The 25,789-nt window shown below is 42.4% G+C and overlaps 2 protein-coding genes across 2 annotated transcripts; one reads left to right on the top strand and one right to left on the bottom strand.

Annotated features, from left to right (window-relative positions):
• The first annotated feature begins 5,419 nt into the window (after positions 1-5,419).
• On the top strand, positions 5,420-25,661 carry LOC143718310 (tripartite motif-containing protein 16-like). The gene is made up of 6 exons (XM_077209365.1): positions 5,420-6,342; positions 7,646-7,741; positions 7,825-8,058; positions 21,327-21,486; positions 21,637-21,684; positions 22,123-25,661. Exons 1-6 carry the CDS (start codon positions 5,770-5,772, stop codon positions 22,671-22,673), a joined length of 1,662 nt encoding a protein of 553 aa, XP_077065480.1. The 5' UTR covers positions 5,420-5,769; the 3' UTR covers positions 22,674-25,661.
• LOC143718305 (E3 SUMO-protein ligase ZBED1-like) lies at positions 9,372-13,707 on the bottom strand. The gene is made up of 3 exons (XM_077209362.1): positions 12,495-13,707; positions 10,601-10,810; positions 9,372-10,402 (listed from the first exon to the last, which is right to left on the bottom strand). Exons 1-3 carry the CDS (start codon positions 13,586-13,588, stop codon positions 9,949-9,951), a joined length of 1,758 nt encoding a protein of 585 aa, XP_077065477.1. The 5' UTR covers positions 13,589-13,707; the 3' UTR covers positions 9,372-9,948.
• Positions 25,662-25,789: the final 128 nt, after the last annotated feature.

Genomic DNA, 25,789 nt, shown 5'->3' with positions numbered 1-25,789 from the left:
ACTTGAAGGCTGCGGTGGTAAAGCAAGGTCTGCTCGCCCACCCTGACTTATGCGATTAATTTAGCCACTGGCTGAATATAGTATAGTATATTTTGACCAGACTGAAACTTGATGCTTGCGAGCAGAGATGAGTTGCAAAGTTGGTTCTTTTTGAATTTGTCATACAATTCATACCTGGCCAAAACAATGTGGTGGTTGAAGCCTTCAGCCGGGAACCTTTTGCCACTTCCAAAATTTTGCACAGACTTAGCAGATCACCATATGACATCTCGAAGCACGAAGCAGAGGCCAGGTATGGTTAATTTGTCCCGTGAGCATAAAAAGGGGTGGCTTTGGAGAAATTGTCTGGGTCATAGAAGTATCTTGAGGTCACTCACCTGGTTCAGAGTTTTTTTGGGGGGCAAGTGTCCTGTGAGGAGAAGTCAGATGTACTCCGTTCTCACCATCACTGGGAGGAAGGAGGGCTGTTACAGAAGTCACTTATGTACAGCATTTGAGGGGTTTGGAGGATGCAGTGCAGTGTCCACTCAGTAAACACCCATGCAGATTTGCTCAACAAGCAATGTCATGATAAGTCACTGATAAGAAGAGTGAGGTTCTTTTTAGAACCAGGTAGATAGCCTTCTAGTAAAGAAAAAGGTAATGAGTATTTCCTATAAAATAAAGGTATACTTAACCATGCGTCTAAGAATCCGACGACCAAGAGAAGGTCTTTCCAGTATGTTGTGCCGGCAGCCTTTAGAGGCTTGGTAATGAAAGGGGTGCATGACGAGACAGGCCATCAGGGCCAGCACCACACACTTTGGCTAGCGAGACAAATATTTTACTGGAATTCTGTGGAGATAGACAAAAAACTATACGTGACGCAATGCAAATGTGATGTGTGTTAAGTAAGACACCTGAGGCCAGGGCACTACTTGTGTCTATAACCACAACAGCACCGCTAGAGTTGGTTTGTATCAATTTCTGGCAATGTCAATAATATGTCTGTTAATGTGTTAGTAATAACCGACCACTTCTCAAAACTTCCATATGTGTATGTTTGACTAAATCAAACTGCAAAGTCTGTTGCCCGTGCTCTGTGGAACAATTTATTTTGTATATATGGGTTTCCAGGATGGATCCATTCAGACAAGGGTGCAAATTTGGAGAGTTCTCTGATTGTTGAAATTATCATGTGTTGCCAAATCTCATACCACACCCTATCACCCTATGAGTAACGTTCAGACTGAAAGGTTTAATCGTACTCTTGGTGACACGAGAAGGTCCTTGCCTCCGAGGTCGGTCTAAAGCTTATTGGCCTCAGATGCTGAACACACCGACTTTCTCATACGATTGCACTAGGCATGAGACAACTGGCTACCCACCATTCTTTTTGATGTTTGGCCATACCCCCAAATTGCCAGTGGATGTTTTGTTTGAGAGTGTAATTTGGATGTGGGACTGTTGATGTGAGTTAATATGTCCAGTCTCTGGGAAAGGATTTAAGGGAGGCATTGTTACTTGCATAACAAAATGCACGTCAGCAGCAGAATAAAAAGGCTGAATATTATAATCACAAGTGGAAGGGTCATTCATTGGAGTTGTGTGATATAGTCCTCTTGGCAAACAAATGGGAGGAGGGTAAAAGGAAATTAGCAGATCATTGTGAAAGCTCATCTGTTACCCTAACTGGGCACTTCCTCTTTGTTTTGGCAAGTTGTTTTCTGTTGTACCTTTTTGAGACTACCTTGGTTATTTAATAATAATCTAAATAAACGCCAGACTTGCTGATAAACATGTGTCATTTGTTCCTTCAACCTGAAATGTTATTATTATTGTCACAATCCCCTCCTCCCCTAGACTTTCCACTGGAGGTTCGTAACAACAGTGTATATGGTGGTCAGTAAGAACTGTTCTTTCTGTTCATTCGTCACCCTGTTAATGCCTGTGAACTTTTTACCATTGCCTGCTTTGGATGATTCCATGAATTCAGAGTGCGAATTGAGTTCAAACTGTGATTCATCACATACTGACTGTCAGAAGAGTGATACTGCAGAACAAAAAGTCTCAATAGATTTCTGATTTAGATGAAGTTGCAGGAGATACCTGTGAGTTCATCTCAGCATACAACAGATTCTTGTCATGTTGCAAGAAAATCTGGTCATGGGTGGAATGATATTTTATGGTCTATAAGAGTTTGCTTAAGAAAATAAGCATAGTGTCACAGTGTGGTGTAGGCAGAGGAAGACGAGGAGTCCAAAATTACAAGTATCAAGCGTTTACTTAGAACAATATAAACTCACATAGGTACAGACAGTAAGACGGGCAGAAGGTACACACACACCTACATACAACGTAGAACGGACAAAGACTAACTGAACAGAAGGGAACTAAATACAGATACAAATGAACAATGATGAGGTGAACACAGGTGACAAGGATGATGATGATGACAGGCAGGTGCGGGTAATGATGGAGTGAGTGCAGGTGTGAAGAGATGAGGGATGCTGGGAAGTGTAGTGCAGACAGCGAACCTAGTGATTGTGACAGAACTCCCTCCTCCCGGCAGGTGTGTCCTCGCACCGTACATGGTGAAACAAGGGAGGGGGGAGGGTGTCCTGGAGTCTACCTCCAGAGGGTCACCAGGGACAGATGACTCCATGACGGTATCGGCCGTTTGGGAGACCAGGGTGTAGACGACCTTTTGGGTTGCCATAGCGTAGACGACCCTTTGGGCGGTCAAGGCGGACACGTCCCTTCGGGCGGCCATGGCGGAGACTTCCCTTCAGGCGCGCCATAGCGGAGCTGTATAGTCAGCAGGACTGACGTGAAGTGCAGGCTCGGCAAGACTGACGTGAATAAGCTCAGGCTCGGCAGGACCGACGTGAAGAAGCTCAGGCTCAGCAGGACCAACGTGAAGAAGCTCAGGCTCAGCAGGAACGACGTGAAGAAGCTCAGGCTCGGCAGGGCTGACGCGGAGCACAGGCTCGGCAGGGCTGACAAGGAGCTCAGGCTAGGCAGTGGTGACGCGAAGCTCAGGCTCGGCAGGGCTGAAGTGGAGCACAGGCTCAGCAGGGCTGACGTGGAGCTCAGGCTCGGCAGGGCTGACGTTGAGCTCAGGCCCGGCAGGGCTGACGTGGAGCTCAGGCTGGTCAGGCGTGACGTGAAGATCAGGGTGATCAGGCATGACGTGAAGATCAGGCATGGCGTAAAGGTCAGGTTGGCCAGGTATGACGTGAAGATCAGGCTGGTCAGGCGTGACGTGAAGATCAGGCTCGGCACTACTGTCGTGAAGAATCTCAGGCTCGGTCAATAGGAAGTGAAGCCAATCAGACTTGGTAGACCAGAAGTGAAGAATCACAGGTTCTGTGTCGAAGTCTATTAACCTGTTAACCGTTGCCAGAGCGCCGGCGCACTGAAGCGTTTTTTTGTTTAAATAGTTCAGTTACTATCAGATTTAAAGTTATTACCTTGACAAACTATACATCATTAAAAAGATATAAGACCCAAGTTTCAGTATTTGACCACTATTGCATTCTGAGAAACTCATAGTGACAGTTATGTCTTAATTTGTGTTAGGAGTTGTGTAATAAAAAAATGAGTCGATACCTTTAATATGAATTATGAGCGTCAGCCGCTCTCATTCAGAAAAAAACTCCTGTGAGGTCGTCATGACAGCGCTTCACAAAACAACGTCCCTCAGGGCTTTTAGCTCAAAAATGTGCAGATTTTGAGAAATATTGATAGATTCTCATAGGTTTAAATCAGATTTATATAGACAAGAATAATATTTATTGAATTTAAATACCCAAATGGGTTGATGTAATCATTACGAGCACTGGATACTCTGATGTACTATGTTTTCAATCCATACTGGAAGCCTGAGGGCGCCCTGTGCACATGCAGTCCATATATGGAACACATGAAGAAGTGCCATAATCATGTGACATTCAGGAAGTCCCGACACAAACAAAGCTTCCAGAGATTGCTGTAACATACAGATAAAGACGTTTTGAAGACAATAAACATGATTGCAATGATTTCTAATAACTTTACAAAACTTTGAAGCTATTTATAACTATTTTTTTCATTATGACAATAATTAATTCTACATTTACAATAAACTACCAGGTGTCAGCTTTCAAATGAGATCATACTTGTGCTTTTAGTACAAAGGGTTCATGAACTGTATGTGTTTTAGTTTGGGTATGCCATTTCTGGGGATTTTTCAAAAGTAGGGTTGCAGCTTAACAGGTTAAGTTAATTTCCTCAGGACTTTGGACAAGGACAGGAACAGAGGATTTATGAGGGACAATCTCGGCAGGATGAGATTCAGGACGGGAAGTCTCGGCGGGACGAGACTCAGGATGGGTGGTCTCAGCAGGATGAGACTTAGGATGGGAAGTCTCGGTGGGACGAGACTCTGGAAGGGCGGTCTCGGCAGGACGAGACTGAAAGGGTGGTCTTGGCGGGACGAGACTCTGGAAGGGCGGTCTCGGCAGGACGAGACTCAGGAAGGGCGGATCCTGGCGGGACGAGACTCTGGAAGGGCGGTCTCGGCGGGACGAGAGTCTGGACGGGCGGTCTCGGCGGGACGATACTCTGGAAGGGCGGTCTCGGAGGGACGAGACTTTGGACGGTTGGTCTCAACAGGATAAGACTTAGGATGGGAAGTCTCGGTGGGACGAGACTCTGGAAGGGCGGTCTCGGCAGGACGAGACTGAAAGGGTGGTCTTGGCGGGACGAGACTCTGGAAGGGCGGTCTCGGCAGGACGAGACTCAGGAAGGGCGGTCTTGGCGGGACGAGACTCTGGAAGGGCGGTCTCGGCGGGACGAGAGTCTGGAAAGGCGGTCTCGGCGGGACGAGAGTCTGGACGGGCGGTCTCGGCGGGACGAGACTCTGGAAGGGCGGTCTCGGAGGGACGAGACTTTGGACGGGTGGTCTCAACAGGATGAGACTTAGGCCCGGAAGTCTTGGCAGGACGAGACTCGGACTCGCTGTTTGTGAGGTTGATGGTTCCGTTCAGGGGCCCCCCTAGGCCAGGTACCCAAGCCACTTACTGTTTTCTGGCAGGAGAAGGAGTCGCAGTGCTGGTGAGTCCATCTCTTTCCTTTTCGTTTTTGAGAGGTCCACACTTTTGTCACGGTGTGGTGAAGGCAGAGGAAGACGAGGAGTCCAAAGTTACAAGTATCAAGTGTTTACTTAGAACAATTTAACCTCATAATAGGTACAGACAGGCAGACGTATATATATATATATATATATATATATATATATATATATATATAAATATTTATATTTGTATTTCCATGTTATTGTCTTTGTTTTACCCTTTTTATAAATGTGTTAATCTGTATATTATGTTAAGGTAGCACCATTATGTAAGTTACGTCGTGTAAGCGTGAGGGTAAAGCTGATGTAATTTCCGGGTGCCCTCTCTCTTTCGCGGGTTGTCATGGCGATGAGAGGCACGGACCAGAGATTCTCCTTGTTAGAATTGTCTGATGGGGTCTGTTATATTTTGATACAGATACTGAGAGAAGCCGGGAGTAAATCACATCACAACTGCATCATCGTGTGGGATCTGTTTTATTAAGAAGAAAACACAACGCAGACGGAAACCCACTACACTAGGAGTGAGGAACTTTATAGATTTGCATACACATGTTTTTCAGACATCACTCTAACACAGATCCAGGAAACAGGAAACTCTTCAGTTCAGAGAAACTGAAACTGAAGTGCAGTTGAGCCGTTGTGTGTTTGTGTCTCTGTATTCAAGCAGTAAAATGGCAGAAGCAAGAATTTCTCAGGATGAGTTCCTGTGTTCAGTTTGTCTGGATCTCCTGAAGGATCCAGTGACCACTTCCTGTGGACACAGTTTCTGTATGAGCTGTATTACATGCTGCTGGGATCAGGAGGATCAGATGAGAGTCTACAGCTGCCCTCAGTGCAGACGGACCTTCAGTCCAAGACCTGCTTTAACTAAAAACACCATGCTGGCTGAAGTGGTGGAGAAACTGAAGAAGACTAAACTTCCTGCTGACTGTTTCGCTGGAGCTGGAGATGTAGACTGTGATGTCTGTGATGGAAGAAAACGCAAAGCCGTCAAGTCCTGTCTGGGGTGTCTGAACTCTTACTGTCAGAGTCACCTTGAACAACATGAGAGTTTCTTTAAAAGAAAGAGACACAATCTGACTGATGCCACTGGACGACTGCAGGAGATGATCTGCCAAACACATGATAAACTCCTTGAGGTTTTCTGCCGCACTGACCAGAAGTATATATGTTTGCTGTGTACGATGGATGAACATAAAAACCATGACACTGTATCAGCTGTAGCACAGAGGACAAAGAAACAGGTATGAACTATAAATTAGACACTGATGAAATAATGTCGACATTTATATTGGCACCCATAAGATCAGGTAACATCATTCACACTGCAGACGTCAGCAGAAGTGAACAGAAGCTGCAAGTGGACTTTCATTGCTGAGCGTATTTGTGCTCCGCACTGAACTTAAAAGAAAATATGTTTAAAATGTACCGTAAACATATTTGCAACCACAAACTTTTGTAAAACAGGCTTTGATGAAGCAACATGAAATAATAGAAAATATTCACAGATTGTTTGACGAAATATATCTCTGTCAAGAAACTTGTTGTAAGTTAAATGTAGCGACAGACAAAAACACTTCCTTTTCAGTAAATCTGTCAGCCCATATGAACTCAGTGGTGTATAGCTTCACTTCACTTCAGGCTTTGGCTTCTGTTCTGTGTTTTCAAAATAATTTTTTGATGGAGATGGGATGCCTGTCTTCATGTAAATTAGAATGACTGATTTCTGATCAACATTTTATAACTGATGGCAGTTATTAACAGAAATACTGTTACGCAGCAGAAACACTGTCAATGGGAAGCTTTACATCTGTGTCAGTTTCACTTTTATGATACTTATGCTTGCAGTGTGAAAGAGGCCTGATGCTTAATGTAAATTCAACAAGGGGGAGGAAAAAGACTAGCAATTGGACAAGCCATGACTTGGTTAGGAAAATAGGATCTGGCAGGGCAGGATACAAGTGGAACATTTGACAACGATCTGGCACGGGACTGCAAACACAAGGAGAATAATTAGGGAGCAAACAAGTCAGGTGATTAGGGAAAACAGGTAGGGCAAATGAACCAATGATCAGATAACAAAATAGGCGCATGCTGCTCAGCACAAGACAAAACTTAACATGAAAGCACGCGGCCGATGGAAACACAAATCAAATGCTACACAGAACACAACACCACACGTGGGCAGAAGAGCGTATTGCTAGAGCGAACTTGAAACTGCATACTCACACAACAAGACAGAGCGCACGAGAACAAGCAAATGCTCATGCTGTGAACTCACAACAGAATACAAACACATGGAGGATGAATGTCCGAATCCCGGCACAGAACCGAGCTAGACATGATTGCCGGAATCCGAACACCACGCTTCGAACATGAAACAAGCCACATAGACAAGAGACCGTATGCTCACACAAAGACAAGACAATACAGGAGTGTCAGGGCTCTGGCACAAAACCAAGAATAAACTAGACCAAAGTGACAGAACCCTGACAGATATGTGACAACAGAATAAACTGACATCTCTGTTATTGATTTGTTGTGTAGAAGCAGCTGAAGGAGACGCAGAGGTCGTTCCAGCAGAGGATCCAGCAGAGAGAGGAAGATCTTCCGCAGCTGAGAGAGGCTGTGGCGTCTCATAAGGTGAGTCTGGAGAAGAGAAGTTTGAGACGTCTCAGTCAGGACTCACTGAAGCTCACTGTGTGATTGTGATGTGTGTCTAACAGCGCTCTGCACAGACAGCAGTGGAGGACAGTGAGAGGATCTTCACTGAGCTCATCCACTCCATTGAGAGAATCTGCACTGAGGCGACACAGCTGATCAGAGATCAGGAAAAGACTGTAGCGAGTCGAGCTGAAGAACGACTGGAGCGACTGGAGCAGGAGATCAATGATCTGAGGAGGAGAGACGCTGAGCTGGAGCAGCTTTCACACACACAGGATTACATCCTTTTCCTGCAGGTAACAGAGATCTAGAAGAACAGGATCATAGTGAACTTGAGCAAGAGACTCACAGAGAAACATTTCATGAGAAAAGAATTAGCTGTTGACTGCAATCTTTCCAGGAATTCTGTTTGTTGGGTTATATAATAATAAGGTAGATTCTCATCTGATAATATTGCTTTGAAAATAGAACACTTACGAATGCATTTCAGCTCTGGAAATATCTTAAGGAACATGTTTTCTAAGCTTTCTTCTGGGAGGTATATTTAGCTGCCAAACTCCACTAGTGCAAAGAACAGTTAAAAACTTCCAGAACATATTTTTAAAACCAATATTTTTAAAACCTTTGTAAACCAAATGTTCCCTTCTGATTTCTTACTAGTGGTCGACCGATATATCGCCACGGCCGGTATATCTGCCGATATTTGGCTTTTTTAAAATATTGGCATCGGCCGATAAGTTTTTCTGATTGGCCGATGTGTTGGAAGCGGAACTTTTATGTTGACGGCGCTGCAGAATTTTATTTTGACAGGCGGCGCTGAGAACACCAGCAGCACCTGAGAAGAGAACGGCAGCGCCTGAATCTGATCACACAGCGCTCATTCACATTCTCCGTCTTTCTATCAGTCATATCTAATAGTTTATTAGACAGAACCGGTGGCTACAGAACTGGTAATCAAAGAAAGTAAATGGTATGCGAAAAAGTAATGCGTTTGCTTTAATATTATTTGTAACCGAAAAGGCAAACAATCAGGCTAAAATACTTTCTCATTTACCGTCAACATTCAGCAATGCGCATCTACATAATTTAATTTCACAAACCTTGCAGATTTAATCGAATCCAGCTGTGATATCTTGTGAAGTGTGCATTTTTATTGCCTGCATAAACGTGTTCCTGCGAGTGACGGTCCGTGCGAAGTGAGTGAATGTGAACAGAAGATCAGCTTCACAGGAGACATGATCAAAAAACTTTAAATCCTTAATTTTAAAATATGCTGTGCTATATCCAGTGGCCCACTGTGTCATATTCATGTCGTTTTCACTGTGTGCTGTATGTAAAATTAGCGTTAACTTGTCAAAAGTCAAAGTAAAAAAAATATGATTATCAGTGCGCATGAAATTAACAGATTACTGAGTGCCCTGTTACAGTGTCTACTTCCTTTTTATTCACATATTCATATATTTTTAAACAATTACTGTGTGAAAAATACTGTAATAGGATTGCAGATTCAAGAAGTTGCCATCTAAAGTATAGGGCCTAAGCATGTTTATTTTAAATATTTTTAAATATTCATTAAATTTATCTATTTTATTAAATATTGATTTATATAAATATAAAGTGTGTGTATATATATATATATATATATTAGTGCTGTCAAGCGATTAAAATATTTAATCGCGATTAATCGCATTAATGTCATAGTTAACTCGCGATTAATCGCAATTAATCGCACATTTTTTTCTATTCTAAATGTCCCTTTATTTCTTTTTGTCCCTTTTTTTCCTCATTTTAATGCTCTTATCAACATAGAAAAGTGGATTGGCTTGCTTTATGCAAATGTTTTTTTTATTGAAAACAACATTGGCATATACTGTAGTGTTGAATTTCACACTTGGAACAAATCTTTAACACAATGTAACACTGTCCATCAAAAAAAGGGTGAAAAAAAACCTGTCACACAAACCCTTCAACAGCCCTTTCTAAGGGATCAAAACAAATAAATAAAATTAAAATTAAATTAATATAAAATAAAATTACAAAGTGCACATGCTTTGGACTTATGTTAAACCATGGCTTAATACTTTCTTTTTTCCCAAGTTTGCTTTGAACATAACAATCATCAACACAGCCTCACATTTCAGAAAGAATGACCAGTAACGGTTGCTTACCAATAAAAGGTAAGCCTACTACTTCTTTGCTTTGAGCCAGTTACTCAAACAGACAAGCCTGTTGACATTTTCAGACAACAGGGAAGCTCGCTTCTTTTGTACAACATGCCCAGACAGTGAAAACAACCTTTCAGAAGGTACTGATGTGGCCGGTGTTGAGTACTTGCGTGCAAGGCAGGCCATTTCATTGTGTGCCCCTTCATGCATGGACCACCATTCCAGGGGACAGTCATCCATACCAATAAGAGGCTCTGCCTTGTAGCGCTCCAGACATTGCTCAACACAGTCCTCCTCTTCATCAGACGAAGACTCGTGTGCAAGCATGAGAGTTGGTTTCTTCGTAGGAGGCTCAGGCGTGACTTGGTTATCCGGCTGTGCAGGCCTCTTCCTCTCTATCTCCTGGAGCAAGGCGTGGATCGTACCCCACACCTCAGCCCTGTCAGGTTTGCTCAGACACTTGAGGTCCTTAAACCTTGAAATAATATGAAATGCAACTTTAATACAAGTACAGGTGCAGGTATAACAAAATTGCGACAATACCCCTATCTCTACAGTGCTAAATTAAAAAATACAAAGTAAAGCAGCAAGCAACCTAACAAAAGAAACACACTGAGAGAAACACAATACTGAGAATGAAGATGAGTGTAAGAATGAAACATGGCAATCTGACCTTGGGTCAAGTGCTGTCGCAACTCTCAGCCATGTGATGTTGATCTTCTCCTTGCGACCCTCCATGTCTGCTGCAAATGTTCCCTTGAACTTGATCATGTAAGCTGGGTCGTCCTCAGTGACTTCCATCACTCGCGACAGATGACACAATGCTGGCAGCACTACTGAGCAAGACACAAACTTCTCTCCTCCCAGAAGTTCAGAGACATACCTGCAATAATATAGAGAAGCACTTAAGTGGGGAAATAGTTAGGCCTACTGTAAAAATTCACACACAGTTCTCTCACTCACCACACACACATAGTTCTCTCACTCAACACACGCACACACACATTGTTCTCTCACTCACCACACACACACAGTTCTCTCACTCACCACACACACACAGTTCTCTCACTCACCACACACACACAGTTCTCTCACTCACCACACACACACAGTTCTCTCACTCACCACACACACAGTTCTCTCACTCACCACACACACATAGTTCTCTCACTCAACACACGCACATAGTTCTCTCACTCAACACACGCACACACACATTGTTCTCTCACTCACCACACACACACAGTTCTCTCACTCACCACACACACACATTTCTCTCACTCACCACACACACACAGTTCTCTCACTCACCACACACACATAGTTCTCTCACTCAACACACGCACATAGTTCTCTCACTCAACACACGCACACACACACACACACGCACACAGTTCTCTCACTCACCACACACACACAGTTCTCTCACTCACCACACACACACACAGTTCTCTCACTCACCACACACACATAGTTCTCTCACTCAACACACGCACACACACAGTTCTCTCACTCACCACACACACACAGTTCTCTCACTCACCACACACACACACAGTTCTCTCACTCACCACACGCACATAGTTCTCTCACTCAACACACGCACATAGTTCTCTCACTCACCACACACACACCACAGTTCTCTCACTCACCACACACACACACAGTTCTCTCACTCACCAAACACACACAGTTCTCTCACTCACCACACACACACACAGTTCTCTCACTCACCACACGCACATAGTTCTCTCACTCAACACACGCACATAGTTCTCTCACTCAACACACGCACACACACACGCACACAGTTCTCTCACTCACCACACACACACAGTTCTCTCACTCACCACACACACACACAGTTCTCTCACTCACCACACACACATAGTTCTCTCACTCAACACACGCACACACACAGTTCTCTCACTCACCACACACACACAGTTCTCTCACTCACCACACACACACACAGTTCTCTCACTCACCACACGCACATAGTTCTCTCACTCAACACACGCACATAGTTCTCTCACTCACCACACACACACCACAGTTCTCTCACTCACCACACACACACACAGTTCTCTCACTCACCAAACACACACAGTTCTCTCACTCACCACACACACACACAGTTCTCTCACTCACCACACGCACATAGTTCTCTCACTCAACACACGCACACAGTTCTCTCACTCAACACACGCACATAGTTCTCTCACTCACCACACACACACACAGTTCTCTCACTCACCACACGCACATAGTTCTCTCACTCAACACACGCACACACACACACACACACATAGTTCTCTCACTCACCACACACACACACAGTTCTCTCACTCACCACACACACACACAGTTCTCTCACTCACCACACACACATAGTTCTCTCACTCAACACACGCACACACACACATTGTTCTCTCACTCACCACACGCACACACACACACACACATTGTTCTCTCACTCACACGCACACTCAATGATACTGTTCTGACACAGACCTACATTTATTATCAAACACACAGATATACACACGACACGGATACACAATTACCTGCAGTGCTCCATTACAGCCTCGAGCTTCTTCAGTTTCTCCAGCTCAGTAGCTGTTAGCATGGCGACTTTGGTTGTGTGCAGGGCCAGCGCATCTCTCAGTGGTTCGGCATTCCGCTGAACACGCTTGATCATTTCCAGTGTACTATTCCATCTGGTTGACACTTCTTGTGCGAGTGACTCTTTCTTCTGATGATGTGCGACTTGTTGCTGCTCGAGCTCCGCTTGGTTTGCAGGGCTGTGCTTAAAATGTCCCACAACTTTTCTGCATTTTGACAATGCGCTGTCAAACGGGCTGTTGGTCAGAGAAACTGTGACGGCTCGGTGCACACAGTGTGCGATGCACGGCATGTGCTCAAAGGGGAGCTGCCTGGCTGCTGCAATCATGTTGCGTGCACTATCCGTGGTCAGTGAGACAACTTTGTGTTCGATGTTCCACTCTCTAGCTACTTTCATAAAGTGCTCTGCAACAGCGTCAGCGCAGTGCCTCTCTTCTGTCTTTATAACAGTCAAAGCATGCGACTGAAGATTCCACTGTGGATCAAAGTAGTGGGATGTGACCCCGAGGTAGTTGTGATTACTGAGGGATGTCCAGTAATCACCAGTGAGCGCGACTGTTTTTGTCTCCTCCAATGCCTGCTGTACCTTAGCCTTCTCGGTTTCGTGCAATTTCTGTAAGTGGCTTGTAATGGTGGCTCTCGAAGGCAATTCGTAGGTCCAGTCGTTGGATGCGATGCGAATGATATCAGCTAGACCCCCGTCCTCTACAACGTTAACAGGCCTACATGCAGTAGCCACCCATTTAGCTATGGCTGCAGTAAGTTTGTTCCTAGTTGTGGTATCCATGTGCTTCTGCGTGAAGTCATCCATTGTCGCCTGGCTTTGACGAGGGGGCGGAGAATTCGCATCAGCAGCTGTGTGCTTGGCCATCAGGTGGTATTTTAGACTGGATGTGCTGCGATGATAGCTCAGTTCACACCGACAATACACACATATCACTTTCGTCTTGTCAATTGAACCATTTGGCAACTTTTTATATGTAAACTTTCCATTTAGAAGTGTATTGGCATCCATTTCGCGTCTCGCGCTCACCATCCACTCAAAACGTAAGCCCAAACAAGTGTGTGCGGTGCCTGTTGTTTTATTTCCGGTCTAGGTAGATCCGGTGGTGTTGTAGTTTTCCTAACGTTACTAGTTGTTGTAACAGCATGTGAAAAAACTACAAAGTTTGCTATGCCCCAAAAAAAAAAAACGCCGTTAATAACGCGTTTAACTGACAGCACTAATATATATTAATATCGGCTTTATATCGGCCATCGGCCACCCTGCTCTCTAAGATATCGGCATCGGCCATCAAAAAACCCATATCGGTCGCCCACTATTTCTTACATCATGGTGCCAATTTTGAGTAATGTTCACCAAAGTTTCTTCAGGTGATTTTCAAACCTGATAGATGTGCAGTTTCATAATTGTTTGACCGTTCCCCTGAGGATCACACCCATGAGTATCTCAATCTAGATCGCATGGTACACTACCCAGATGACTCCCTGTGCGCCTTATATCACGCTGCGCTCAAAGTGCAGACAGAGCAGACACCTGCCTGTGGTTCCCCCTTCACAGTGGGTGAAAGAGGAGGAGAATCCCTAATACGGTGGTCCCGGAGCTAGCACTCATTGACCTACATATTCTGGAATTGACTCCTACCCATGCTCCCACCCTTGTATAATTCTCTGGCCCTCCTTCCTCTGCTGGTCCCACCCAGCCTCCTGGCTCCTTTGTGTCCGCTGGTCCAGCCTCCAAGCTCTTGCGTTCCAACCATGGAGGTCATCCAAAGTCCTGTTGTCCTCACAAGTTCCGTCCAACTCCTTGGCTCCTCCCTTTCTGCTGGCTTACTCCGGTTCCTCCTTGCTCCCACCGGATCAGCCTCTGTCTTTTCTATAATTCTATAATTTCAATTTACGCAATAAACCTAAGATGATGACTGATGCATTTGATTTAGATAATGGGTAACACTTTATAATAATGTTCAATTATAAGTCATTACAAGTTATTAGTTAATGATGAACTAATCATTTTCAAAACATGAATATACGTCTATAAATTAGTAATAAAAGATAAATATGTTTTAAATTATCTTAAAAAATAGTAAATCATGAAACAATCAAACAGATCATTAGTAGATGATTAATGTTATTGTAGGAAAGTGGGTTTTGATGGCCCACGTGGTATGTCCTGGACGTGGTATGTTCAAGATGGAAAAAATAAAAATGATGGCCCAACTCGCAAATGCACTATGGTGCAAAATGATGGTTTATTTATATATAGAGGTGAACCTTATTTACAAGCGAGTTCCAAACTGTACAAAAATAATCAACTCTTCCACCGGCAAAAATATATGAACTAAATAAAATAAACAAAAAATGTAAACACGTATTCCACAATACACGGTTTCAGAGAGAAAAATATTGAATTGATTTGCTTGTGGCACCACAACTGCACACTCACGCATCAGCCTACCGAGAGACCCTGAATGAATATTTAGCCACTCTTTTATACTGTTGGCTCCTCCCCCAATGAAGCCAACCATTTACAAAAAACAGGGGGAATATGAAATTTTACGGTGCTCAAGTACTACATGAACTCACACCAATACTCAACGCCAAACATAAATATACCCATAAAATACATACCAACATCACGTAATATTCTTTTAAGACATAAATTAACTACAGACTCAAAAACATTTCCCACATCACATGATACATAGTATCCTCCGTTCCGGGTGGCGCCATTATTGCGGAGACACGACAGTGCGCCCATAAATAGCCCGCATAAATAGTCAGCAATCACATTCTTCCTCCCAGGGATGTGACGGAGATTGTAGCGGTAGGGTTGGAGAGCTAAGTACCATCGAGTAACTCTGGCATTGTTGTCCTTCATAGCATTGATCCAGCTTAGGGCCCGATGGTCCGTCTCCAGGTCAAACTCTCTCCCAAGCAGGTAATACCGGAGGCTATCAAGGGACCATTTAATGGCAAGACACTCCTTTTCAATTGTAGAGTATCTGGCCTCTCTAGGCAGCAGCTTACGACTGAGGAACACCACTGGCTTTTCCTCCCCGCAAACCCCTGGGCCAGGACCGCTCCTAATCCTGTTGCAAAAGCATCAACCTGGACCTGTCAGAGCCACCGCCGAGCTGCCACCAGATTAGGTCTCCTTCTTTACAGTTATAAAGATGTTATTAGTTGATATATTAATTGCTTACAAATCATTTAAATATTTATGTTGAAATTGTTTTAGTATTATTATCTCAATATTGTAGATAATGAACGCAAGATCAGGCTGGACCAAGCCTGTAAATGATCAGTATATTACGGTGACCAGGTGGGGACATGTTCGGGTAATTTAGTTTTGTTGTAGCCACATCATTAACTTGTGGGAATGTGTAAAGTATAAAGTTGTGGCCTTGAGATCCAATGTTGAGGGAACGACATCTTTGTCTCATGGCCATGACTTAAATGAGTAAACAACCTGCCTCACCATAGCAACCTGGAATTATCAGAAATAGATAGGCCTATAATATTTATTTTTAATAAAAAATGACAAAATAAGGGTGGAATTAAGAAAGTATTATATTAAATTATTATATTGCGTGTGATGTAGCCTATAGACAGCACTCACATTAGGTTTGTTTTTTATCAGTAAATGATAAAAGAATATGTAAGAACAAAATAATATATGCCTACAAGAAAACTTTTTATCCATCCCATCTCAGAGCTTTTTAAACCTCTGGGGTCTGAGGTGTTTTCTGGGACATGGAGGTGTTCTGACATGCTCTGACATTTGTGCTTTTTTCAGTTGCTTATAAATATATGATTGGCAAAGTTGTCATTACACTCTATTTAGCACAAACAGGGCTACCATAATATGTGAGCAACATGTATGTACATGTTTGTATTTTTGAGAGAATATTGTTTATGCATGGTTATTGAAAAAACTAAAAGCTTCTGAAATAAGGCCACAAAAAACATACTAAATATGTGTCCACAAGACTTTTGACTACTGGATGTTCTGGCCTAGAATTTTTGCTTCAAAATGATCTGAAAATCATCCTGCCAAATCATTCACATAAAACGATACATTGATTTAAATTTTGTAAAACACTTTTTGCTTGGAAAGGCAATATGCAAAAGGACGTGACTCATGAATAATGGTCTGATTTACACCTGAGAAGACAAAAGACCTGCTTAATGAGCCTGCATAATGAGCCTTTCACACAGAGGTGTGTCACTGAGCCACAAGAAAGAATACAAGGACAAATATATATACTACAAAATTGGTTTACAGTTGGAAACATCTGGAAAAAAAATAATATTTTTCCACTTGTATTTTTGCTTGCAAATTGTATAATATCCAAGGTGATCATTTCTAGTAATTGTGTAGTTAATTCTCATACTGTATTTGTCACAAGATCAGGCGGAAGCAAGTGCAAGTTAACTCTTTTATTTTAGTCAGAAGACACAAAGACAATCTCAAGAATCTCAGCAGATGGTGGCGCAGGGACTCGGTGGTCAGCGTGTAGATGATGGTGAATCCAGAGTGGGTGAAGGTGAATCCAGTGCGGGTGAAGGTGAATCCAGTGCAGGGAAAATCCAGACGAGACAGGACACGAAGACACCGAACAGGAACTCAAACTGGAACAGACTGCAACAAGGACACGAAGCACGACACGGAGGACACCAAACCAACGATCTGACAAAGAGAGGAGATTGTGATGAGTCTTTATAGAGAGGTGAACTGGCAGCAGCTGGCGCTGATAATGAGATCAGCCGGTGATCAGATGAACGAGCGGTCACGCCCACTCACACGCGCTCATACTCACAAAACAACAATAACACAAGACATGAAGAAAACAGCGAACTCATGAATCGTGACAGTACCCCCTCTCCTAGGAACGCCTCCTGGCGTCCCCAGACTCCCTTACCTGTCGATTGTAATCATCAGTAAGGGAGTGATCCAGAATGTCTCTAGCAGGCACCCAACTTCTCTCCTCCGGACCGTAACCTTCCCAGTCCACCAAGTACTGGAACCCGCGTCCCCTCCTCCTTGAGTCCAGAATACGATAAACCGAATATGTGGTCTCCCCGTCTACGAGTCGCGGCGGTGGGGGAACCGGGACAGGCGGATTAATACGAGAACGAAAAACTGGCTTAATTTTGGATACATGAAAAACGGGATGAATTCTCCTGTACACTGGAGGAAGATTGAGGCGGACTGCCACCGGACTAATAATCTTGGTGACAGTAAACGGGCCAATGAATTTGGGATCAAGCTTATTCGAAACGGAACGGAGAGGAATGTTCTTGGTAGAAAGCCACACTTTGGAACCGACGACGTATACGGGAGGCCTCCGCCGGTGGCGGTCGGCCTTGGCCTTGGTGCGCGCTCCCACTTGGAGTAGAGTCTCCCGGGCTCTAGTCCAAGTGCGGTGACACCTCTGGACAAAGGCGTGAGCGGAGGGAACCGCGACTTTGGGTTCCAGACTAGGAAAAATTGGTGGCTGGTACCCTATGCTACACTCAAACGGAGATAGGCCCGTGGATGATACTGGTAATGAATTGTGGGCGTACTCCACCATTGAAAGTTGTTGACTCCATGAGGAAGGATTCTTGGAAACCATACATCGCAACGTTCTCTCCAAATCCTGGTTGGCTCTCTCAGTTTGGCCATTGCTCTGGGGATGAAACCCTGATTGGGTTTGTCAACCCATCATCCGTGGGCGTGTCAAATTAAAAGATATTGAGATTAAATGAGAGCAACTGACATCTCTCTCTTTTCATATAGATTACATAAACAGAGAATATTTGTTTTTGTTATGAATTAGATCATTTAAAAGTACAAACTTAGACGATTATAAAGATAAATTGCTCATGCCTGGGTGAGTAGTAGTCGCTGAGTTTTGTTTAAGTATAGAGACGTGCTCAAAAAAAAAAGCTCACTGTGACGGAGAGCCAGAAAGCACACCCTGTTTATTTTACAAAAGCACAATGTTTTATTTCGATTGTTATTGGACACATAAAAAAGACATTTAACAGTTAATTTTTTCATATTTCTTAAGTCTGTATGACCAAAAATGATGGAGTATTTTAGGCCTATTTTGCTGCTATGTGAAAAAAATCGAACAAAACGCGCAGGCGCGTTTTCAGACCCCAGAGGGTTAATCCGTAGGGTTTAATTTGGAGTTTGGCCCACCCTTTGCAGCTATAATAGTTTCAACCCTTCTGTGAAGGCTTTTCACAAGGTTTAGGAGTGCATTTATGGGAATTTTGACCATTCTTCTAGAAGCCCATTTGTGAGGTCAGGCACTGATGTTGGACGAGAAGGCCTGGCTCACAGTCTCCGCTCTAATTCATCCTAAAGGTGTGCTATCGGGTTGAGAACCGGACTCTGTGCAGACCAGTCAAGTTCCTCCACAACAAACTCGCTCATCCATGTCTCTATGGACCTTGCTTTGTACACTGGTGCACAGTCATGTTGGAAGAGGAAGGGGCCATCCCCAACCTGTTCCCACAAAGTTGAGAGCATGAAATTGTCCAAAATGTCTTGGTATGCTGAAGCATTAAAGGTGCCACAGACTGGAAAACTGTATTTAACTTGGCATAGTTGAATAATAAGAGTCCTGTACATGGGATTGACATTAGACACCTAAGGAAATAAAGGCGTTGCTGAGACTTTTTTATAATGGATGATGTGTGCTCAGTCCATGTGAGTTTAGAAGTGAGAATGACCCCTAAAAATCTAAAGATGTTGACTCTCTCTAGATTTCCCATTCCGATATAAATGGGTTCATGTACCTTATTCTGATTCCTGAAGTCGATCACCATCTCCTCAGTTTTACTGACATTAAGAGACAGGTTGTTGTTCTGACGCTATTGCCCCAAGAACCTCACCTCCTCTCTATATGCTGCCTCATTATCGATTGTGATCAGACCCACAATGGTGGTTTCATCAGCGAACTTAATAATGGTATTGGAGCTGAGAACGGCCACACAATAATTTGTGCACAAGTAATACAGTACCAGGCTCAAAACGCTTCCCTGTGAAGTGCCAGTGTTGAGGTTCAGGGCGGAAGAAGTTTTACTGCCACACGCTGGGGTCTGTTTGTGAGAAAATCCAAGATCCAATTGCACAATGTGGCACTTAGTCCCAGATCTAGCAGCTTGTAGATCAGCTTGGTTGCAATGACTGTATTGAACACAGAGCTGTAATTCAGCCTCAAGTAGCAGTTTTTATTGTCAAGGTGACTCATAATGGTCCATGGAGAGGAAGAGGGCCTGAAGACTGCAGCAGGATGGGATGCCAGGGCAGAGCAGGCGCCGACGCATTAGGGGGCCAGGGCGGATGCGACGTTTCAGGGAGCCAGGGCAGATCTGACGCTTCGGGGGCAGAGGTGGCCATCTTGTCCAAAGACACCGGCATAGAGGCTGCCATCTTGTCCGAAAACACAGGCGTAGAGACTGCCATCTTGTCCGAAAACACAGACATAGAGGCTGCCATCTTGTCCAAAGACACAGGCGTTAGAGGCTGCCATCTTGTCCGAAAACACAGGCGTAGAGGCTGCCATCTTGTCTAAAGACACAGGAGTGGCGGCGGCCATCTTGTCCGAAGACACAGACTTAGAGTTTTTCTGTTAGAACGGTGTCGTGTTAGCGGCCACTAAGTTAATAACTAATGATCTTTGCAACGGTAGTGAATCAATCAAAACTAACTTTAACTTGACAATAACTTTATCCTAATGCAGCCTAAACAACCTGTTATGGTACTTTTTACTAAAACTGTAAAGCTGCTTTGAAACAATCCATACTCTTAAAAGCACTTTATAAATGAAGGTGACTTGACTGCCTTTATTAAAATCCCGGTGATGATAAACAGACCGTCGGGTTGCCTGTTCTCATAGTCAGAGATAACATGGTACAGTTCACTTAAAGGGCTTTGTGTTCCCTTGAGGTGGAATATAAACTGCAGCCATAATCACAGAAGAGAACTCCCTCAGCAGATAGTTTGTTCGGCATTTTATCAGAAGGCATTCAATGTCAGGCGTGTATTTCTGTGACATAACTTCCACATTCGTACAACATGTTTTGTTTACGAGAAAGCATACTCCTCCTCCTCTTTTTTTCCCAAATGAGCTTGTTCGATCTACGCGGTAGATTAAGAACCCCTCGGGCTGGACTGCGTGGTCCGGTGTGATTGCAGCAAGCCATGTCTCCGTAAAGCAGAGAACACAACAATTGTTTTTAAAATGTGGTTATAACACAACCATTTTTTTTTAAATGCGGTTATAAGCAACCCAACATGGTGTTTTGCTGTTGCTGTCATTAATTTTTTTAATATATAATTTCAATATACACTAAATATTTGGATTCATGATTGCAGTCTTTCTAATAACGTTTAAAAATGATATCTTTCTTATGCTAATATGTATCTTATGCTTAAATGTTCTTAGCACATGTTGATTTTCTGCTAAAATGCAGTGTCATTATGTTCACGTGTTAATTTTTTGACCTGTGTCTAGAAACAGCCCTCAATGTGACACCACTGATGCGCTTGATCTGTTACATTTATGTTATTGGTAGATGCTTTATCATCTGAATGATTTCCTAGAAAGTTCACATACAGTATATTGTAAATGGCAAACACTAGAATTTGTAGCTCTAATGTCATACAGTGAATATGAGAAGGGCTGGATCAACAAGAGCCACACAAATCTGACAGTAGTGCAGGTTATTGATGAAGTGTGGAGGTGATGAGCTTTGATTTCTGTTTTTTGTAGAGTTTCCAGTCTCTCTCAGCTCCTCCTGAATCTACAGACGTAAATGACAATCCCTTCAATTCTCTCTCCTCTTTTGATGGCATAAGAGAATCTATCCTTCAGCTGAAAGACAAACTGGAGGATTACTGCAAAGAAGAGCTCAAGAAGATCTCTGACAGAGGTAAAGTCCTGGAGATTCTGCTCTCAGAAATGATCATCCATCATCTCATATCATGTAGAAGATCATTTTAGAAATGTCTTAGGAACGGATGCAGGGATCATTTTCTCTTGACATGATAATCACACTCTTCATGTCTGTTGATTTCCACAGTCACTCTCACCAACATTGTTCCCAGAACCAGGAACGACTTCCTACAATGTAAGTCACTAAGAAAACGAGCAGAAAAACTCACTGAGTGTGTCCATGTTCTTCCTGTAGAAGGTGAAACTATGTCAAACATAACTGAACATTAAACATAACAGGCATTTCCCTCAAAAACACATAAAATAGCACTTAATTTCAACATTTACTCTCCTGATCAAGACCTATGCAAAGCATGCTGGGAACTAAAAATCCACTGCCCAGTTTAAGTTAATTCAACACTAATTATTCAGATAGTTCAAATTGATTAAGTAAATTTCAGTTTTACATATTTAAGTGGATTTTACACAATAATATTAGATAAAGACAAAATGTTCAGTAATTGTGTGGTTTTAACTCATTTTAACTGTTTAACAATCACCAACAATTATTTTTACAGTGTACATTAAAAGATCAGATTCATAATTCCTGATTCTGATGTTTTATCTCCATCAGATTCCCATCAGCTCAATCTGGATCTGAACACAGCACATAATCACCTTCATCTGTCTGTGATTACTAAGAGAGTGATTACTAACACAAACACAGTCCAGTCGTATCCTGATCATCCCGACAGATTTAATGTGTATCCTCAGGTGTTGTGTAGAGAGAGTGTGTGTGGACGCTGTTACTGGGAGATCGAGTGGAGTGGGCGTGTGTTAATATCAGTGTCATACAAGAGCATCAGCAGGAAGGGACGATATAATAAGTGTCGGTTTGGATATAATGATCAGTCCTGGAGTTTGTCCTGCTCTTCCTCCAGTTACTCATTCTGGCACAATGACATAGAGACTGAACTCCCTGTAGAGCCCATCAGCAGTAGAATAGGAGTGTATGTGGATCACAGTAAAATAGGAGTGTTTGTGGATCACAGTGCAGGAACTCTGTCCTTCTACTGCGTCAACAGAGACACAATGAGTCTCATCCACACAGTCCAGACCACATTCACTCAGCCGCTCTATCCTGGGTTTAGGGTTTACCCTAGATCATCAGTGAAACTGTGTTGATTGATCAGACCAAATTCTAGAGATAGTCTACCCATAATACATTGAGCTGCATGATAAATCAGTGACTGTCACATGCTGACTTGACTAGATAATCCGAGATAAGTGGCTTGATGCAGAAAGACGATGAACATTTATATTTAATAAACGCCAGGGATAAACACCAGCAGGAAACGTTAATTCAAGACAATGAACATAAAACGACTGAGGGTTTAAATACACAAGATAACAAGGGACTAAATGAAGGACAGGTGATTATAAGAAGTTGTCATGGTTACAAACAAGTTGTTGCTATGGAAATGGAAACATGGGAAGCAGGAACTAAACCACAGGAACTGAAAACCAGACACAACAAGACAAAAGGAATTCAAAATAAGTCCATGAAGACAAGGACATACAGGTAATCGTGACATTAACAGTCAGATGTTATAGATTCTCTTACTTTCTCTTCATTACATTAATACTACAGCTGAACTTCTGTCACTGAAATAAAGAGAAAACCCAGGCAACAATTCTAACAGGCAACAATGCTAACCGAGAAGAGAGAGGGAATATGAGACACAATGAGACTCATGTCTGGATGATACGAGCAAATCCAAGACTTTCAATTCAAAACTGAATTTAAGACATTCATAGATGATCTCAAAAGACAAAGATGCTAAAGTTAGAAGCAAAAATGGAAGAAATACAGGAACAGAATGTTAATTTTGAGAGAATTAAGACATATTCAAGAGAATGAATCAATCACACAGTTTGTTGATCAATTCCTGTGTAAAAGAAGGATATAATGATTTCCAACCTCTGTGTGTGTTCATTAAACCATAGATTTGTGTTGTGATTTATTTTATTTGATTTAATTCAAGTTTAATCATTTATAATCATTTGTCATGTATGTATTTGTAATTTTATATTTAATCATAAATAATCACAAAATACTCCCTCTCAGCGTCTTTTGGACAAAAATGGCCCCCGATCTTTGTTAAGAGGCTTTCATTCTGTTGGCAAGGCTTCAAAATTAAAATTTTTACTATTTTTTACCAGATGGTGCCATTTTTCCAGGTTTGGCCTATAAAGCAAATACTTGCTTAATTCCTGTTTTCTGCTTCGGCATATAATAGAGCCAATTGGATAAATTGTACAACGATAATTGTGTGGGTGTGTTGCTATGGAGGTATGGATGTCTGAGTGTGGTTTGTATGTGTAATAAAAAAAAAGTGTGTGTGTGTTTGTAATATTGAGAGAGAAAAACTCTCAACTGCAAATAACAAATCCAATCACTGTGTGACCAGTGGAGTTTTGCTGGCCCCCAATGGTGAAAATCTGTTACTGCGCCCAAACAAAATCTTACCGAAAGCTCATTTTTTTAGATATCATCCTCAAATTTGGAACACAGCTTTAGAATTATGGCTTTGATTTTCTAGCCTTTTTTAGAGTACAACTTGTTTCATAAAATATATATTTTAGATAAAATATTTTTCATAAATAATTTTCATACACTTAAACCTATATAACTTTTTTGTGGATTTACTTATTAATTTTTTCAATAATCTGCCAAGGGTCTTCTTTAAAATGATACCAAACTTAAGTCTGTGCTCCCAAGATTCAAATTTTTATGACAGTTTTTTGACGTGGACATTTTTGTCCTCTATGTAGCTATGTGTAACATTTTTTTATTGATACACAAGGGTTAAATGTGAGGTCTGCTACTACACTAGCCAGTTTAAAATCGACTCTTAAATATTATTTGTTCTCTCTGGCTTTTTGATTTTGAAAATAAATTTTGACTTGACCTTCATGAGTAAGTCAAGTCACCTTTATTTATATAGCGCTTTTTACAATACAGATTGTTTCAAAGCAGTTTTACATAGATAACAGGAAAATAATGTAATGTTGTAATTTTGTTAAATACAAAATTGAATGTCCCCAACTAAGCAAGACAAAAGTCAATGGCGACAAAGGCAAAAGGCGACAGTGGCAAAGAACCAAAACTCCATCAGGTGACAGAATGGAGAAAAAAAAAAAACTTCTGAGAAACCAGACTCAGTCGCTCAGTTCTTCTCTGGCCAATGAATGAACAGTGTATGATTATGATTCAGGCAGCATTAAAGGTCAGAAGTCAGATTTGATCGGAACATTATTTTATGCAGTTCATCTAGTTGAAGATCGGAGTCATGTGCGTATGGAGTCGAGTTTGTTGAGGATCAGTGCCGATGGCTGTCGTGTCGATGAAGCCTTCACAGGGGAGAGTCTAGTTGACACAAGCTCTGCTGACACTTCAGGGATGCGTTGTGGTCGTGTCTATATTGGCTAAATTAAGCCAATTCTGTCAAGACAACATTTTGAAACTGCAATCCACGCCTTTGTAACTACACGGCTGGACTACTGTAATGCACTGAATGTGGGGGTTAGTGTAATACACTGAATCACCCGTCTCCAGATGATACAAAATGCAGCAGCACGTCTTTTAACGGGCACACGTAAACATGAGCACATTTCCCCTATTTTAGCTTCATTACACTGGCTGCCTATTCAATTTAGGATCCATTTTAAAATTCTGTTATTTGCTTTTAAATCCTTAAATGGTCTTGCCCCGCCATACCTCTCTGAGCTTCTAAACTCTTATAAACCCGTCCGCTCTCTCAGGTCAGATGATCAGCTGCTCCTGACTGTGCCTAAAACTAAGCGTAAGCTCAGAGGGGACCGTGCCTTTGCTGTGTCTGTCCCTAAACTATGGAATGATCCGCCTTTGCATGTTAAACAGACTTCTTCTTTATCTATTTTTAAAACCCTTCTTAAAACCCATCTTTTCTCTTTGGCTTTTGACACCTAGTAAGATGTCGACTTCATTTACTTGATTTTATTTGTTACTTTGTATGTTTTTATTGTATAGTTATTAATTGTACATATGTTTATGTTTATTTTTCTGTACAGCACTTTGGTCAACTTTGGTTGTTGTAAAGTGCTTAACAAATAAAGTTGGTATGGTATGTAGCACACGTGTCAAATAATATTGCACTTGTTAGGGGCCAAGCACCGAAGGTGCGGAGGCACCTATTGTATCTGTTCCGGTTCTTATTATTATTATTCCGCTCTGGGAGTCTATGGCAGCCCATAGAACC

This window comes from Siphateles boraxobius, unplaced genomic scaffold, assembly GCF_051911475.1.
Source record: "Siphateles boraxobius isolate OS27281-9 unplaced genomic scaffold, OSU_SipBor_1 61, whole genome shotgun sequence".
NCBI lineage: Eukaryota > Metazoa > Chordata > Actinopteri > Cypriniformes > Leuciscidae > Siphateles > Siphateles boraxobius.
Note: the sequence above shows the minus strand (reverse complement) of the source record. Positions and strands in the feature narration are given on the sequence as shown.

Excerpts from the sequence above, each read along its gene's own strand:
- LOC143718310 (XM_077209365.1), top strand. The coding sequence starts at position 5,770 with ATGGCAGAAGCAAGAATTTCTCAGGATGAGTTCCTGTGTTCAGTTTGT. Across the intron at positions 8,059-21,326 it reads ATTACATCCTTTTCCTGCAG|AGTTTCCAGTCTCTCTCAGC; the intron begins GTAACAGAGATC and ends TGTTTTTTGTAG. Across the intron at positions 21,487-21,636 it reads CAAGAAGATCTCTGACAGAG|TCACTCTCACCAACATTGTT; the intron begins GTAAAGTCCTGG and ends TGATTTCCACAG.
- LOC143718305 (XM_077209362.1), bottom strand. The coding sequence starts at position 13,588 with ATGGTGAGCGCGAGACGCGAAATGGATGCCAATACACTTCTAAATGGA. Across the intron at positions 10,811-12,494 it reads GCTGTAATGGAGCACTGCAG|GTATGTCTCTGAACTTCTGG; the intron begins GTAATTGTGTAT and ends ATATTATTGCAG. Across the intron at positions 10,403-10,600 it reads GCGACAGCACTTGACCCAAG|GTTTAAGGACCTCAAGTGTC; the intron begins GTCAGATTGCCA and ends TATTATTTCAAG.